This window comes from Oncorhynchus tshawytscha, linkage group LG09 (genome assembly GCF_018296145.1).
Source record: "Oncorhynchus tshawytscha isolate Ot180627B linkage group LG09, Otsh_v2.0, whole genome shotgun sequence".
NCBI lineage: Eukaryota > Metazoa > Chordata > Actinopteri > Salmoniformes > Salmonidae > Oncorhynchus > Oncorhynchus tshawytscha.
This window is the reverse complement of record NC_056437.1, coordinates 67,314,713-67,331,991: the sequence shown is the minus strand read 5'-3', so window position 1 is coordinate 67,331,991 and position 17,279 is coordinate 67,314,713. Positions and strand designations below refer to the sequence as shown.

At 46.0% G+C, this 17,279-nt stretch overlaps 1 protein-coding gene across 1 annotated transcript; it reads left to right on the top strand.

The window, feature by feature from the left end:
• Window positions 1-368: 368 nt before the first annotated feature.
• LOC112259170 (neuronal pentraxin receptor-like) lies at window positions 369-16,838 on the top strand. The gene is made up of 7 exons (XM_042327869.1): window positions 369-541; window positions 764-823; window positions 5,571-6,297; window positions 9,947-10,262; window positions 10,694-10,935; window positions 11,648-11,827; window positions 12,139-16,838. The coding sequence occupies exons 1-7, from the start codon at window positions 369-371 to the stop codon at window positions 12,379-12,381; spliced, it is 1,941 nt and encodes a 646-aa protein (XP_042183803.1). The 3' UTR covers window positions 12,382-16,838.
• Window positions 16,839-17,279: the final 441 nt, after the last annotated feature.

Here is a 17,279-nt window from a genome sequence, read left to right as displayed (position 1 = left end):
CTGTCAGGTATGCGTAAACGGCTGTAAGGGAGTCAGGTGCAGGAGAGCAGATATTGGGTTGCCAACGGAGCCTTTTATTTAGGCGAACCAAAAGCACACGGCAAAGTGAACACGAAATAACAACAGCGCAAAAAACTAATGTGCGCATAACATGAACCAGAATAAACAATACCACACACAGACATGGGGGTAACAGAGGGTTAAATACACAACACAAAATGAGGGAAATGAGAACCAGGTGTGTGGGGAAAACAAGACAAGACAAATGGAAAATAGAAAATGTATCGACGATGGCTAGAAGACCGGCGACGTCAACCGCCGAGCACCGCCCGAGCATGGAGAGGCATCAACAGTGACAGTACCCCCCGATGTGCGGCTCCAGCTGTGCGTTCGACACCAGCCTCGGGGACGACCCGGGGGACAATGCGCAGGGCGATCCGGATGGAGACGGTGGAACTCTCGCAGCCGGGAAGGATCCAACACGTCCTCCACCAGAACCCACCATCTCTCCCCCGGGCCATAACCCCTCCCAGTCCACGAGGTACTGAAGGCCCCTCGCTCGACATCTCAAATCCAGTATGGAATGAACAGAGTACGCCGGGGCCCCCTCGATGTCCAGAGGGGGCGGAGGAACTTCCCACACCTCAGACTCCTGGAGCGGGCCAACCACCACCGGCCTAAGGAGAGACACATGGAACGAGGGGTTAATGCGGAAATCGGGGGGAACCTGTAATCTGTAATAAACCTCGTTCACTCTCCTCAGGACTTTAGATGCCCCCACAAACCGCGGATCCAACTTCTGGCAGGGCAGGCGGAGGGGCAGGTTTTGGGTTGAGAGCCAGACCCGGTCCCCCGGTGCAAACACCAGGGTCTCACTACAGTGACGGTCTGCGCCAACTTTCTGGCACAGCACGGCGCGCTGAAGATGAACATGGGCGGCGTCCCATGTCTCTTCTGCACGCCGGAACCAGTCGTCCACCGCAGGAGCTTCGGTCTGACTCTGATGCCAAGGAGCCAGAACCGGCTGATACCCCAATACACACTGAAAGGGGGAGAGGTTAGTGGAGGAGTGGCGGAGCGAGGTCTGGGCCATCTCTGCCCAGGGCACGAACGCTACCCACTCCCCCGGCCGGTCCTGGCAATAGGACCTCAGAAACCTACCCACATCCTGGTTTACTCTCTCCACCTGCCCATTACTCTCGGGGTGAAACCTGAGGTAAGGCTGACCGAGACCCCCAGACGTTCCATGAACGCCTTCCAGACCCTTGAAGTGAACTGGGGGCCTCGATCAGGCACTATATCCTCAGGCACTCCATAGTGCCGGAAGATGTGCGTAAACAAGGCCTCCGCAGTCTGTAGGGCCGTAGGGAGACCGGGCAGAGGGAGGAGACGGCGGGACTTAGAGAAATGATCCACAAAGACCAGGATCGTGGTGTTTCCCTGTGATGGGGGAAGATCGGTCAGGAAATTGATCGACATATGTGACCATGGCCGCTGTGGAACGGGTAAGGGATGTAACTTACCTCTGGGCAGGTGCCTAGGGGCCTTACACTGGGCGAACACTGAAAAGGAAGAAACATAAACCCTCACATCCTTAGCCAAAGTGGGCCACCAGTACTTCCCGCTCAGACAGCGCACTGTCCGACCGATGCCTGGATGACCAGAGGAGGGTGACATGTGGGCCCAATAGATCAGCCGGTCATGGACAGCAGACGCCCAGGAATATACAGACGCCCAGCAAGACACTGGAGGGGAGTGGGCTCTGTACGCAACGCCCACTCAATGTCCGCGTCCAGCTCCCACACTACCGGCGCCACCAGGGCAGGAGGCCGGGAGTATGGGAGTGGGATCCATTGGCCGCTCCTCTGTGTCATACAGCCGGGATAGTGCGCCTGCTTTCACGTTCTGGGAACCTGGTCTGTAAGAAAGGGTGAAAACAAAATGGGTGAAAAACATGGTCCACCTTGCATGGCGAGGGTTCAGTCTCCTCTCCGCCCGGATGTACTCCAGATTGAGGTGGTCAGTCCAGATGAGAAAAGGTTGATTAGCCCCCTCAAGCCAATGTCTCCACACCTTCAAAGCCTTGACAACAGCCAACAACTCCCGGTCCCCCACGTCATAGTTTCGCTCCGTGGGGCTGAGCTTCCTCGAGAAGAAAGCACAGGGACAGAGCTTCGGTGGCGTGCCCGAGCTCTGAGAGAGCACAGCTCCTATCCTAGCCTCGGATGTGTCCACCTCCACTATGAATGCCAAGGAGGGATCAGGATGAGCCAGCACGGGAGCCGAGGCAAACAGAGCCCTCAGGTGACCTAAAGCCCTGTCCGCCTCAGCTGTCCACTGCAAGCGCACCGGGCCCTCTAAAGCAGTGAGGTAATGGGAGCCTCTACCTGACCAAAACCTCGGATAAACCTCCGGTAGTAGTTTGCAAACCCTAAGAACCGCTGCACCTCCTTTACCGTGGTGGAAGTTGGACAATTACGCATGGCTGCAATGCGGTCACTCTCCATCTCCACCCCTGAGGTGGAAATGCGATACCCTATGTCAGAATGTCAGAATGTCATCAATATACACCACTACAACCTGCCCATGCAGGTCCCTGAAAATCTTGTCTACAAAGGCTTGGAAGACTGATGGAGCATTCATCAACCCGTACGGCATGACGAGGTACTCATAGTGCCCAGAGGTGTTACTGAAAGCCATCTTCCACTCATCTCCCTCCCGGATATGCACCAGATTAAGCGCTCCTGAGATCTAGTTTGGTGAAGAAGCGCGCCCCATGCATTGACTCTATCACTGTGGCTATGAGCAGTAGCAGGTAACTATACCTCACTAATTCTCTCCGTATGACCCCCCTGCGTCACCATGCCCAAAGGAGCGGTGACCTCCCTAATCAACCCTGACCCTAATAGTCGACTATCGAAGGCATGAACGGGGAAGGGCACATCCACGGGAACGATGGGAATCCCTAAACTGTATTGACTAGCGCCTTGTGCTGGGAATGCGGGGAAAACTCAGGAAAAGTAACAAACAAAAACATGTGTGCAACAGAGGGCTCTTGGTGAGAATGGTGCCTTCTCACCTGGGGTGACGCCAGAGTGCCCTGCCTGCTGCCTCGAACCCTAGAGGAGACAACACGGCACCGACCAGCAGTGTGACCTCTGCGGCCACAGATGGTACACGTGAAAGCGCCTCCTCCGGTCTTCCTGTGCGCAGCACCTCCCAGCTCCATAGGCACCGCAATGGTGGTGCTGAGAAATAGAATCGACAGGGCCCTCTCTGGACGTCCGCGGGTGACCAGCAGGTTATCCAGCCGAATGGACATGTCCACCAGCTGGTCGAAGATAAGATTGGTATCCCTGCAGGCCAACTCCCAACAGACATCCTCGCGCAGGCTGCAATGGTAGTGGTTGATGAGGGCCCTGTCGCTCCATCCCGCTCCGGCGGCCAAGGTGCGAAATTCCAGTGCGAACTCCTGGGCGCTCCTCATCCCCTGCCTCAGGTGAAACACCCGCTGCTCTACCCTCGGGCGGGTGGTCGAAGACTGCCCAGAAGGTTGCAAGCATCCCCCTTTTTCCTCCAAACGTAATGATGGTCATTATGGCCAAACCTTTTCTTTCTTTCTTCATCAGACGAGAGGACATTTCTCCCAAAAATATTTGGATTTTCCTGTCCTGCTAAGCATTCAAAATGTAATGAGAACATTTTTGGAGTAAAAAGCTGATTATTTTCCAAAGGAATGTAGTGAAGTAAAAGTAAAAGTAGTCAAACATATTACTAGTAAAGTAAAGTACAGATACCCCAAAAAACTATTTAAGTAGTACATTAAAGTATTTTTACTAAAGTACTTTACACCACTGACTTATATGTAAGTTGAAAACATTGTATGTGAAAAGCACTGTGTGTATCATAACGACATATTTGTTGTCACGTGTAGTGTTCCAAAAACACATATTCACATGTGAAATGTCACATATTGACATATGTTTTCATATTCAAAATGTCATATATGAAGTGTTTCAAAAACAAATTGGCGAGTTCAAATCCATTACATGTGAAATCATGTGTTTTTGCGGTAAGGGATTGTATCCAAATCTAAATGGTGATGTGGATTAATAAATACTGCAATGTGATGCCACAGCTGTATGCTTATATTGTCATTACATGCATCACCTGCGGTGATCCAATGAACCCTCTGAACTCTCCTGGACTGGATTCAGGCAAACTATGTATTTGTTTATGGATAATTTGTAACCTAAAATACTTCATATTTGAGATCTATTAATGGAAATGATCAAATGTAAAACGGATTCATGCCCCGTTACTGTTGGGCTGTCATCCATTGAATTTATCTCCCTTTCTGACTCTTTTTAATCTGAATTCACCTTCAACCTCGATCTCTGAGAAAGAGCCAACGTCAGCCTATTTTACTATTCTTCTATTATGCGAACCCAGAGCCTAGTGTTGGCGCACTTCGAGTCTAGGCCATTTTCTTCTCTCTGAAACATATTTTAGAGCACAGAACCTATTCCCTCGCAGAGGAAAAGCTTTCCATAAACATACCTAGGCAGATTACTCTTCTCTCACCACAATCTCCCTTTGCAGTCACTTATGTGAGAGAGCGCGCTTACACACACACACACACACACACACACACACCCACTCTGCACCTATGTGCTGTGTTTAGCTGAGATTGCCTTTTCTAAAAATGACCCGGTCGTGCTAGGAATGATCTCATGGTTATGATCGGGTTGATAGGGTTTATCACGCTTTCTCGTTATCCTGCACCAACGCTTACAACACAAAATCATCATTCTTCCTTTCTCCCGTGAACCTTGTATTTGATAAATAGGGGCGCACACTAGATTGTGTGCTATCGTCCCTGACGAGAACGATGAGAACCCGCTGTACGAGCGTGATTCCCTAGCATACTACAGTACCACGGGTTGTCCTGTTTAGGTTATGCATTCCTCGCCATAAATACATACCATCAAGCGATCACAGCATATGAAAAGCACAAACAAATCGAATGCTTATCACTGTATTGTTATTAAACCACAAACTGTTGAATTATTGTAATCTCGATCTACATTTTGTGTGACACGAGACACCGTCTCATATCATTCTTACCATCTCCCGTTCCCGTCTCTTGATATTGACTTGCATGCTGTTGCGCTCTCTCTCGCTCTCTCTTTCTCGCTCTCTCTCTCTCTCTGGTTGTCTATCTCTCTCTCTTTCTCTCTCTCTCTCTCTCTCCCTCTCACACTCTCTCACTCTCTCTCTGGTTGTCCTTGTGATAACGAGATAAAGAAGCCGAACAACACTGAAGCCAAAGAACAGAGGGATGAGATAGAAACGGTTGGATCAAGTAGCTGTACTCATTATAGCCGAATTATTAAATGAAGTGGAACATAGCCTATGTATTGACTAATAGCCTAGCAACGCCATAAGATGCGTCTTTCGTGATATCTTCACGGATCTTTTGATCTGCCAATTTTTTTTTTAAACTCAGACTGCGCTTTTTCAGTGTTGTTGAACTAGATAGACAAATCCTATGTTTTTTTCTCATAACTATTGATTTCTGACGCCGCCAACCTGAAGTTCATCGTTATCATCTTGGCCGCCGGGATGGTGGCCTTCGTTGGAGCAGTCATCTGCATCATCGCCGCGGTCCATACCGGCTCCGCTGCCGAATCTCAGCAGCAGCAGCCTGTGGCAGACAACCAGTCGCAGTCTCCGGACGCTGGAGTGCAGCAGACTTTCCCCGGGGGCTCCGTGGCGCGAGCGGGTCCACTGGGCGCTCTCCATGGTTCTGAAACGCAGGACGGAGAAGCGCCCACTTTCTTCCACGTCCCCAGCGGCTCAGACGGGATTGGTGGAACTAGGCAGGTTAGCAGACTTATCTGCACCCCAGTCCCCGCCGGAGAATGCAACCCCAAAAACTTTCAGCAACAAGCCGACGACCCGTCGCTGTTCGCGGGTGAGGACTGGGGATACCTCCGCACCACGGCAGAGGAACTCAAACAGACAGTTCTCCAGCAGAAGGACCAGATTATCACCGACCAGCGGACCATTAGGGATCTGTCAGGCAAGCTTTCGGAGTGTGAGAGCGGAATAGAGGGGCGTAGAGTACCGGAGAGTAGCGCGGGGCTCTGGGGAGGTAAGAGGGTAGATGAGGGCCGGCTCATGGTCCGGGACAGTGCTCCGTCGTCGTCTGTGGCACAGCTGCTCACCGCCCAGGCTGTAGGCGAGCTGGAACAGGCTATCGTTCAGATGAAAGACCGCATAGAGAAACTGGAGGTAAGGGGGAATGGGAGAAACATGTGTCATGTATGTTGGTGTTGAATTCCACTATCGCATATCTTTATTTTAAACGAACTGTTATTGTATCTGTAATTAAGGCAGTGAATAGGCTAATTCTGACCCTCTCGTGAGTCAGTTGACCTGCTTGGCAGACCTCGATAGCACTCACTCTGAATTTCTACTCACGTCTCTGATGGCAGTATGTCCGTGTGGGTGTGGCTACGTGGTTTTACTGTTTAATTGAGACCATTTCCAGTTAATAGAAATCAGGAACAGGATTAGATCAGGTTAGATGACCACCTACAGGTAACTGCCAAAATAAAGGAAACACCATCATAAAGCGTTGGACCACCGCAAGTTGCCAGAACAGCGCCAATGAGTCTTGGCATAGATTATACAAGTGCCTAGAACTCTGTTGGACGGATGCGACACCTTTCTTCCACAATAAACTCATTTTGTGTTTTGTTGATGGATAACGCTGTCATAGGTGTTGCTCCAGAATCTCCCATAAGTGTTCCAAAGGGTTGACATCTGGTGACACGCACGCACACACACACACACACACACACACACACACACACACACACACACACACACACACACACACACACACACACACACACACACACACACACACACTTTAGACTTCGTATGCTCCTTTGAGCCTCCATCTTTCATAGTCACTGAGATCTATTTTTGTAGACATGGTTAAAATAATGGTTAGTGCTATCCGGAATCCTTGGGACATCCCTATCCTAAACCCTAACCTTAATCCCTAACCTTACCATAGCCCTAACTTTACCATAACCCTTACCTAGCCCTGAACTTAACCCTGACCTAAACCATTTTAAATTTCAACTTCAAGGGGTTAACGTCAAAGTCCCAAGGAACCCAGATAGCAAGGACTTCAAATAATGGGCAACTGGGCATTTTTATGCATGACCCTAAGCATGGGATGTTAATTGCTTAATTAACTCAGGATCCACACCTGTGTGGAATCACCTGCATTCAATATAAATTGTACCCCTCATTTACTCAAGTGTTTCCTTTATTTTGGCAGTTACCTGTATATCAATGTCTTTAACTTATTGTCCCTGAAAATTGATTAGATGCATTATATTAAAATTGATTAGATGCATTATATTCGTCTTAGCAATAGCTTATTAGAGTTCAAAACAATGTTGAGGAACCAATCAGTTACTTCACCAAAATCTATTAACATTTTGGTATCATTTGATGCTATTGCACCATTACAATGTCTTCTCAACCTGCTTCACAACTCAAGTTAAATTTAGCCAGTTTGATTTTTGGAAACTCCAAAACAAGAACGTAGTAGGATAATTTATTAGCCCTAATCTACAGACACAGGAGAATGTGTTGTTCCAGCCACCTCTGCTTCCCACTATGACTAACCCAGGGGAGGAGAAGAGGAGGGGTGGAGGAGGGAGGGGAGGGTAGAGTAATACGAAGCTGCTTTATAGCTGCCTGCCAAGCAACATGTGATGTACAACACCATTTCTTCTGGAGAAAATATCATAAAATATTCATCCGACCAGTTACCTATATTCGTCAAGAGCAGAGACCATCATATTATTTTTGCAGCTTCTGCCTAGCACACTACTGTTATACTGTATCAGTGGTGTACCTCTGTATCAGTGGTTCCCAACCATCTTTGGTCACTGAACCTCCAGTCTCGTTGGAACTGATCTTAACAAAGAACAACACATTTACTACATGTGGAAAGGTGAGGTACCTCCACGGGTACTAGTACCTCATGTTGAGAACCACTGCTCTGTGTGTAACTTACAGCATGTGCCTCACTGTAAATAAGACGTGGCATTGTCTGTGTGTCTATTTGACTGCACTTCGTTTTGCTGCAGTTGTAGTGTTTTTTCTCGGCTGACTAATGACTGAGCGGACTTTTAATTACTTGTTTTCCCAGCACTTTTTTTCTGTTTTTCGCTGCACATAATTGATTATGCATAATAAAAAATAAAACAAACTCCAGAGATTAGAGTGCTTATCTAACACGAAGGCCCACATTAATCACAGCACATTAAACAGTGTGAGTGTAGCTCTGAAAACCGAACTGGCATCCAGTGTCGTTCGAGACCGGAGAAAGACTGGAGGGCGGGGGGGGCTGAATCGAGACCATTTGAGTCCAATTCAAGACCATGATTTAATTTATTTAGTCAAATTGCCACCCTAATAAGAGTTCAAAATGTCCAGTATTTCTGTCTTTGTATTTCAGGAGAACATATGGATTTCTTAGACATTCAGAATGGTGAAAAAAATGCATGCTGAGGGCAAATAGAGCCACTCTACAAATTATTACTAATCCAAACACAGTGAGGAACAATGGGGGCCTTCTACAGCTTCAGAGAAGGGCCAAGGATTTATAAAATAATAATAACAACAATAATTCAAATTATTATTATTTTCAATTATGTTCTGATTTATTTCTCTTAATTTTTTGTTGGAAAGGAAAGGGTTAACACTGAAGAGAAAAACATATTTAATCAGGATTTTTCTTTGGTCATCTCTGGGGCTAGCTAAGTCAGCCATTGGCTAGGCCATCAGAACCTAGATAGAAGGCATCCGCCATTCAACTGTATTAGGGCAACATTTTGGAGTGACAGTGGAATCAACCAGTCACATTTTGACTTGTAATCGGTGGGATCGTTTTAACAAAAAACGTTCTCTTCTCACAGGCCAACGCGCAATAGCAAGCAATAGTTTTCCCACAGTCTAGCTTTTGTTGTAGACTAATTTTCAGCAGCTGTTATCGAAGAGGATGTTGTTGCAAATGTTTTATTTGATTTAACTAGGCAAGTCAGTTAAGAACACATTCTTATTTACAATGACAGCCTACCCCAGCCAGCCCCTAACCCGGAAAACGCTGGGCCAATTGTGTGCCGCCCTATGGCACACCCAATCATGTCCGGTTGTGATAGAGCCTGGAATCGAACTAAGGTCTGTAGTGACACCTCTAGCACTGAGATGCAGTACCTTTGACACAGGAGATTCTCCCTTTTCAAGAATAACTTTCAACAAGAAGTTAGCCTTTTACTGCAGTGTGCTTAATCAGGGTCACACAGAGGGATTCTTGGTAGTCAAACAAATCTACTTTGAAACAAAAGTATACACCTATACACATTGTCAAAACATACAAATGAAATAAAAAAACCTGTACCATGTCAGAAATAGAGTTGAAATGTATAAAATGTTTAGTTTGCATCCCGATATTACACTTTACTGTATGTACACCACAGAAGACTGAAATATAACAAAGCTGTTTGACATAGAAACACCGGATTGTAGTAAAAAAAAAAAAAAAAAAAAAACGTCATTAATTATGAAATTAGGACAAATATTAATAGCATTCCACCCATGAGGCCAAAGAGGGTGCTTTTGGTCATTGACTGCAGGAAAGGGTTCTTTCAAATTATCATCATCTGGTGAGTGGAACTGTGTTTTTTGTAATAATAATGTATTATATTTCACCTGCTTCAGTAAATATATTTCACCTGCTTTGCAATTGTGTAGGCTACATTTTGCATGATTTTACTATTGTACTACTGGTATCCCTCCCTCCCACACTCCTTCCCTCCCACACTCCCTCTCTCCCACACTCCCTCCCATGAAGTCAGATATCGGACCGCTGGCGCTCTCTCACAACCACACGGATGCAGCAACTGCGGTGACTTCAAGAGGGGCAGGTGGTGGTGGGCTCTCTGAGGCCCCTGATCGTTGGGGTGAGGCAGGGCTAGTGGGGCAGGCCCGGACAGGGGATGGACCAGAGCAGTGGCCACGGATGGAGGATCTGGAGGGAGAGCTTGAGAGGAAGCTGGAACTCCTGGAGAAGGAGAGGAAGGCCCTGCGAAAAGAATCCCAAAGACACAGGCAGGAGATTGACCAGGGGATCAACTCCCTACACCACCGCATTGCTGGCCTGGAAGAGGGTGAGAGAGGGGGCAGAGGGTTAGATGTAAGAGAAGATCAATGGTTATGAGTGATACTCATACCTGAATGATATTAATTGATATGGTGGGAGAGGTTACGAGTCGGGGACAATGAACCATAAATGATCTACCAGAAAGGTAACTTATTATCAATCTATGAGGATGACTTCAACACATTATGACACAGAATAAGAAAAAAGAACATGACAAGAAAAAAAAATCCAAGTGGAAGTATCATAGAACAGAGATGAGATATCCTGGGGGCAGGAAGGAAGTCAAATGTGTGATGTAGCCATTGCATAAATCCCCAAAAGACAGTACAAAGTCCTAATAAGAGAAGTCTATTCAACATTCCCCCTACCGAATTACCTCATTACTCAAATACTCTTTCCCTCCCTCTCTATTTCTCCACCCATACCTCCTTACCCCAGGACTCTCAGAGTACACCTACCCCGAGGGCTACAAGCTGTCCTTCCCAACACGTACCAACTATATGTACGCGGTGGTACAGCACCCCATCCCTGAGCTGCGTGCCTTCACCGTGTGCCTCTGGCTGAGACCCGCCGAGGGGGGCATCGGCACCCCTTTCTCCTACGCTGTGGCGGAGCAGCCCAATGAGCTCGTTCTGCTGCAGGGCATGCACACCCCTGTGGAGCTGCTCATTAATGACAAGGTAATGGAGGAAACAGAGTAGCAGTATTTTAGGGCACGCTGAGTTAGACACAGCACAATTTAAGCTGTAGCTATAACAGTACCTGGGAGCCTACTGTGGAATGATGTCTACGACCAAAATGGCACTCTATTCCCTATGCAGTGCACTACTTTTGACCGGAGCCATGGTCAAAAGTAGTGCACTACATAGGGAATAGGATGTCATTTGGGACAGAGACAAAGCACCGTTTAGGCTAGAGCTGGGGGTATAGTGTAGATTAGCATGATGTCACTATGGTAATACAATGCCTGGGAGGCATAGAGAGCTACCTAGCTGGCTGTGCCCTTGAGGAAGTGCAGTCCGTGCCTTTGAGAAAGTAATGCTGCAGTCCCCAAATGTTACTGTAATAAAATGACTGCCTTAATGTATTCCAGGAGGACATTTGTTTAATGTCTCCACACAGTGTGTTAAGCATCAAGATATCAGCACTTTAAAAGCACTCTATTTTATCTAACATAATATTGAGTTTTAGTCTAGGATACTCTGTACAACACATGGTTAAGGGTCAGTACTAAGAACCACTTCATCGTATGATTGATTGTCCATTGATTTGCTGTTGTTGCTATTTGAAATACTTCATTTGCACTCTAATATAGTATGCGGTATCACTGCATTACCTGCAGTATAGCACTAACACTCATACTAACCCGCACCATTGTCCTCCCACCCCTAGGCGGCAGAGTTACCTCTGAACCTGTCCCGGGGCAGCTGGCACCACATCTGTGTAAGCTGGAGCCAGAGAGGTGGGGCGTGGCAGGCCTACCAGGGGGGCAAGCTGAGAGGAGAGGGGCAGGGCCTGGCAGCCTGGCACCACATCAGGCCTGGGGGAGTCCTCATCCTGGGGCAGGAACAGGTAAGACTTGGAGGGGTTGGTATTTTGGTGAGGTCAGGAGTGATTGGTGGAAGAGACAGCAACGGCATAGACCTATCGGGGGGTTGTTGTTTTTAAAGGAGAACATATCTTATTGTTCATTGAGATATAGACCCAGGGGTGAAATGAAAGGGGGCAGAGGAGAGGAACATGCAGAGTTGAAGTGGGGGACTTGAAGATCAAACCCCAGTCTCCCAGGGCAATGCGAAGTCCGGAGTTACCACTAGACCAAACTCTGAAACATCCTTTCTTCTTTTCACCCCTTTCACTCCTCCACCTCCTTCTGCCTGTAGGACACTCTGGGCGGACGTTTCGACTCGTCCCAGGCCCTGGTGGGGGAGCTATCCCAGTGGAACTTATGGGAGCGGGTCCTGACCCCCAGCGAGGTGTCCAGCCTGGCCCACTGCAGCCAGCACGGCCCCCAGCCAAAGGGCAATGTGGCCCCTTGGACCAACAGGGAAGTAGAGGTGTTCGGAGGAGCCATCAAGGTGCCCAGGGAGCCCTGCGCTGCTAAACGCATCAACACCTCACTGTGAGGGGAAGGGAGCCAGGGACCTTATTCACAAAGCGTCTCAGAGTAGGACTAGTGATCGAGGAAAAATCAATACAGTTACATATCGCAATACTATTTTGGACGATATTATAGCAATACTTTGTGTTATTGTTGCTAGGTAGCGTTACCTAGAGCTAGTCAGCTATGCCTGCGCCAAAAATCTGTTTTTTTGTTGCTCTCCATCTTCTTTTTAAATAGTGAGGCAACATGTTTTCAATGCTTTTATTTCCATGACTGGTCAAAACTCATTTCTCATGCTCTCTTGTCTCTCTGCAGCAGACATTTTGAGAGCAATATCTTTGGAACATCAAATTGCAATAAAATCTCAGTATCGAATCAAAATACATATAGAATTGTGAGAATCACAATACATATCGTATTGTCACCTAAGTATCGTGATAACAGTCGTGAGATCCCTGGCAATTCCCAGCCATAAGTAGAACTGTACATGTCATATTATACATGTAATCTTATTTATTATGATCTAATAGGCAAAGCTGATCTTTCATCAGCATTTCTACTTTGAGACTGAGAGCCCTGAGCTGTGTTCAGTAGGGCAAAATCATTGCGGAGGTAACATATTTCTATCTGAACGATTTGTTATGTAGAACAGCAGGAATGCCTAACTGACATGTCGATTAAGGAATCATGTGAGCTCTATTCATCACATTTCTATCTGCAACGTTCAGTATATTGTGCATTTGTGAATTTGTGAAGTAAATTGGAGGGTGGAGCTCGGGTGAAAGGGAGTCAGGGAATAGGGGAATGAAGCACATTGTTAGAAGTGTGAGTAACACTGGTTTCGTAACTACTCATGAAGACTATTTATCCCTCAAGGGGAAATGTTGTTTTGCTTTGCATGTTTTATTTATCTATGTTTTACATCTGTTGTTGGTGAAGTTTTTTCAGAGCTACAGGACAGAGAGTGGGTAGGCTAGCCATACCTACGTCTCCATTTGAACTGCTGCTTTGGACTTGGTCTGTGGCCAGGCACTAGGCCCTAGGAGCCCATTTTGTTTCCTCAATAGGAGCTAAAGAATTAGGTATCTATAGCTTTCTCTATCCTCTGACTTGTGTCTAATGGAAGGGGATAACTCGAGTGTACATTATGATTTTATACAGCATTTTATATGCAGACATTAAGAACACACAACCATGTCTGTATTGCATTAGCTTGTTAAAAACATTTTTTTTTGTATCAACTCGCTTCAAAACAGCATTCTTACGGTCTCTTTTTTCATATTCCTTCTCGTTAACATTTGTATAAATCGTCTGTATCTTAGTAGTACGTCACGGCTAATCATTCCCTATGACTAATAAGAACTACAAATATATAGATACGACCTCATTTAAATTCAATAACTGTACCAAGTAATGTGAATGTGTGGCTTGAATTGATCCAGAAAATATGTCTTAGACTTTGTCAGTGGTATTACTCAAGCTTATTGGCTAACTTTGTTGCACAATAAGGTATAGCACAAGGTTTGATACTTTCTAGACCACCAGAATAGGTATTGGTACCAAGTTGTACCGAAATGTATAAACTGTGTTATTTATATAATGCCTTTATTTTCAACGTAAAAAGTCATAGAAATAACAATGGGTTTAAATGCGTCGTTATGTATCAATGCACACCCATATATAATTCAATCTATGGAATCCCCCTTGATCTTCGACACCTTGTGACGTGCGGTGAGGTCTGAGGCCGGGTAGGCACATTTAAATAAAAGCTGTGTTTATCGGTATGACACGATCACAAAGATAACCATCAAACAACCACGACCAACCATCAAACAGCAGCAGATAGGCGGCGAAATCATTAGACACGCTTTCACAGGCTGTCATCGCTTGTGTCCCACGCAACAGCCCTGCACGAACAGGCGACTTTCAGCACCACAGACAGCGACCCAAATGCTAGCGAGTAGGTCTACTTGTAGATAGCGCGACGCACACAAAATGCCTAGTAGTCAGCACTACTGACTGAGATGTATACTTTCACTTCTCTGGGCTATGTGATAGACATGTAATGTCATTAGACATATAATGTCATAACAGTAGACAGCGCTACTGTTTACCTGTAAACAAAGTACATTTGTCTATCCTTCTGGGTAAAGACGCCAGTGACTGAACTGTAAAACTCCTCCCTGTTGGCCCTCAGTTTTCAAAGTCTCTTGGTCTCAATGCGATGGAGATGATGGCAAGGGGTGAGAGTGGTCCTTGATCGCTCTGGCTTTCGACTGTATGTCTTTATCTGTATCAGCACAGAAAATGACTTCTCAATGGATGCTGCTGTGGCTGGTGTGGTGAGGACCAGCTGCAGTGACTTAGTTGCCTTGTGACAGTCTGTGTCAGGTCACGCTGGAACAAAAAGCTGAGGAGCTGTCCAGGTGATTTGTCTGGTACCATTTGTGAACTGTACAATCTGACAAGATCCACCTTAAGTCTAACAAAAGTACTTGGCATATTTAGACAGGCTCTTGTTTGCTGGTGTCAAATTTTTGTGACAATTGTTTCACACTTTTTGCAGTCCACTAAGCCAAGTAAATTAAGTTCACCAAAGTGGTCAAACCTGGCTCTCATCTGAACATTGACACTGTCCAGTATGTTGTTGTAGATTTTTCCCCTCTCTACTCTGATCGGCTGTTTTACTACAAGTTTCGTGCCAGGCCCAGATCATTGCATTTCTGCTCGAATCGCTCATTGAAACGATCAAAGTCGTGTCACTGCCGTCCCAGTGCATTCATTGTGTCACTGATCCGGGTATGGCAGACACCCATATCCATCAATTTGTTCTGCAGAACACAGGAGAGCGCATCAGTATCCTTGAGAATTCCATCATGAGCAAAAAGGAAACATGGTGGCAGTCTCTAGGTGGGTTGCTAACTGGTGTGGTGGAATTATTGTAATCAAAAGGAGAGACTTTTAAGATTCCTTCAAAACAATCCAACTTTATTATTTAATTAGTGCAGTAATGGAGCTGGTCGGTAATCACCCCTGGAGGTGATCACTGAGAACTCAACGAGCTGGTTTGAGCCACGGCATTTAATAGCAAAATCCATTCTCCTTCAGTCTGCATGACACACTGCTGTTTACCTTAGGTAGCATGCTGTAACACCAATTAGCTAGGGCTTTCAAAATCTCCCGGTTCTCTTTGACCTTTGCATTGTGCATGCTGATGTTCAATCTCCGTTGTTCATTCAATGCCAGATCTATCCGCCAGCTGCCAAATGTCTTAAGAGCTCTCTGGCTTTGGAGGTGAGACAGGTTTCTCATAGACAAATTGTGCAAGTCGCAGTAACCGACTCTTGTCCACAAACTGTCGCTGGTGGAGAGCAGCAGGTGGGGGAAGCAGTAGAGCCGGCTGCTAGCATTGCAGCCACAGAGCCAGTCTTTCTGTTGATACCACTCAGATTGAAATGAGCGTGTTACTTTCTGTCCCTTCTTTAGATGTCGGTCCCTAAACTCAGGTGTTGGTCTTCACACCGTTTCGCTCGAAAACTATTTCAGATGCAATGTGTTAGCCATCCTAATCAGCTGACTTTAGCTCGAAGTAAAATGAATATAACCACCAAAAGGCAGCAGGTAATGTGTGTGACATCCATAGGCAGGGGCAAGCTCTGACTATCCTCTTGCAAAGCTCTCTGCCTGCCTTTTGGCATCCGTTAGCTGGCAGTATAAGGTAGAAACACAAATGTGCAAATCATGCCAATGCCTTTCATTGAGTTTGGAGTTTGAAGTGCTGGAGAAAGGTACACGGCGAGGTTGCCTTTCCCCTGGCCTCCTTGTGCATTTTGTACCAGACCACTGCAAATTTGGGAAGTAGCAGTACTAGTACTGACATCTATTTCATCATGCAGAATTTTGTAAATTATTGATAACATTTATATTTATTTATTTTTCATTAGTTATTTTTTTCATTCATCTTCACACTGCCTACCCTGCCTACCCTGACCGCACGTCACTGTCGCTGTCCCTGGTTATGACTTAGTGGCAAGTGCCTGTCCAGGTATCTTTACCCATATTAAAATAATGTCTATTCATTTCTCTGCTGAAGTTATGATTCCAACATCATTTTGCAGTCTGATCAGTGTTTTGCCTGCCTCTGGTTTGTTCGGCTTATGTCTGCACTTTTATGGTCTATGTGATGTTGTGGCAAACTGTACAGCTTAGAAAATTAATAAGCCAGATCTTGATTAACCAAACAATGTCTTGTAGCCGGTGTTTGGAAAATTACTCTTTGAATTACCTGTATTTTTTAACAGGTTTTTACTTCATGTGTAGGTCGATGTTTAGGCAAATTTGGCATCGTTGTCTTTTTCCTCTCTTTTCCTGTCAAAGTTGGTATACTCTATGTGTGATTATGTCCTTGTCTTCACTGGTTTTGAAATGCACAGCCCGAAAAGCTCAAATGGCCAAAAGTAAAGTCTATTTCGAATGTGAGTACTGTGTATTTCCTTTCTTTTCGTCTCTGTGTCAATTAATAACCTACTACATCTCCCCCAGTTTCAAAATGATTGATCATAATGTCAGCCTTAGATGGTGGCTATAACACATGAATAGGAAATTATATGAACTGATTTTCACTGTGCATGTTCTACATGTGATTGCATGTATTTGGACTTTGTGTGCAGATTAGCTACTATGTGTGTGTTAGGCTACTTAGTGACCATCCTGTTACTCACTGACACACAAACCCTCACACTGCTGCCAGTCACATCCTGTGCTGTCCAGGACACACGGCACAGGCTCAATTTAAAACACCACTGCTCTAAACACACTGAATTGTAAACACACACACACACACACACACACACACACACACACACACACACACACACACACACACACACACACACACACACACACACACACACACAGCAT

Excerpts from the sequence above, each read along its gene's own strand:
- LOC112259170 (XM_042327869.1), top strand. The coding sequence starts at position 369 with ATGTGCGGCTCCAGCTGTGCGTTCGACACCAGCCTCGGGGACGACCCG. Across the intron at positions 6,298-9,946 it reads ACCGCATAGAGAAACTGGAG|TCAGATATCGGACCGCTGGC; the intron begins GTAAGGGGGAAT and ends CCTCCCATGAAG. Across the intron at positions 11,828-12,138 it reads TCATCCTGGGGCAGGAACAG|GACACTCTGGGCGGACGTTT; the intron begins GTAAGACTTGGA and ends TTCTGCCTGTAG.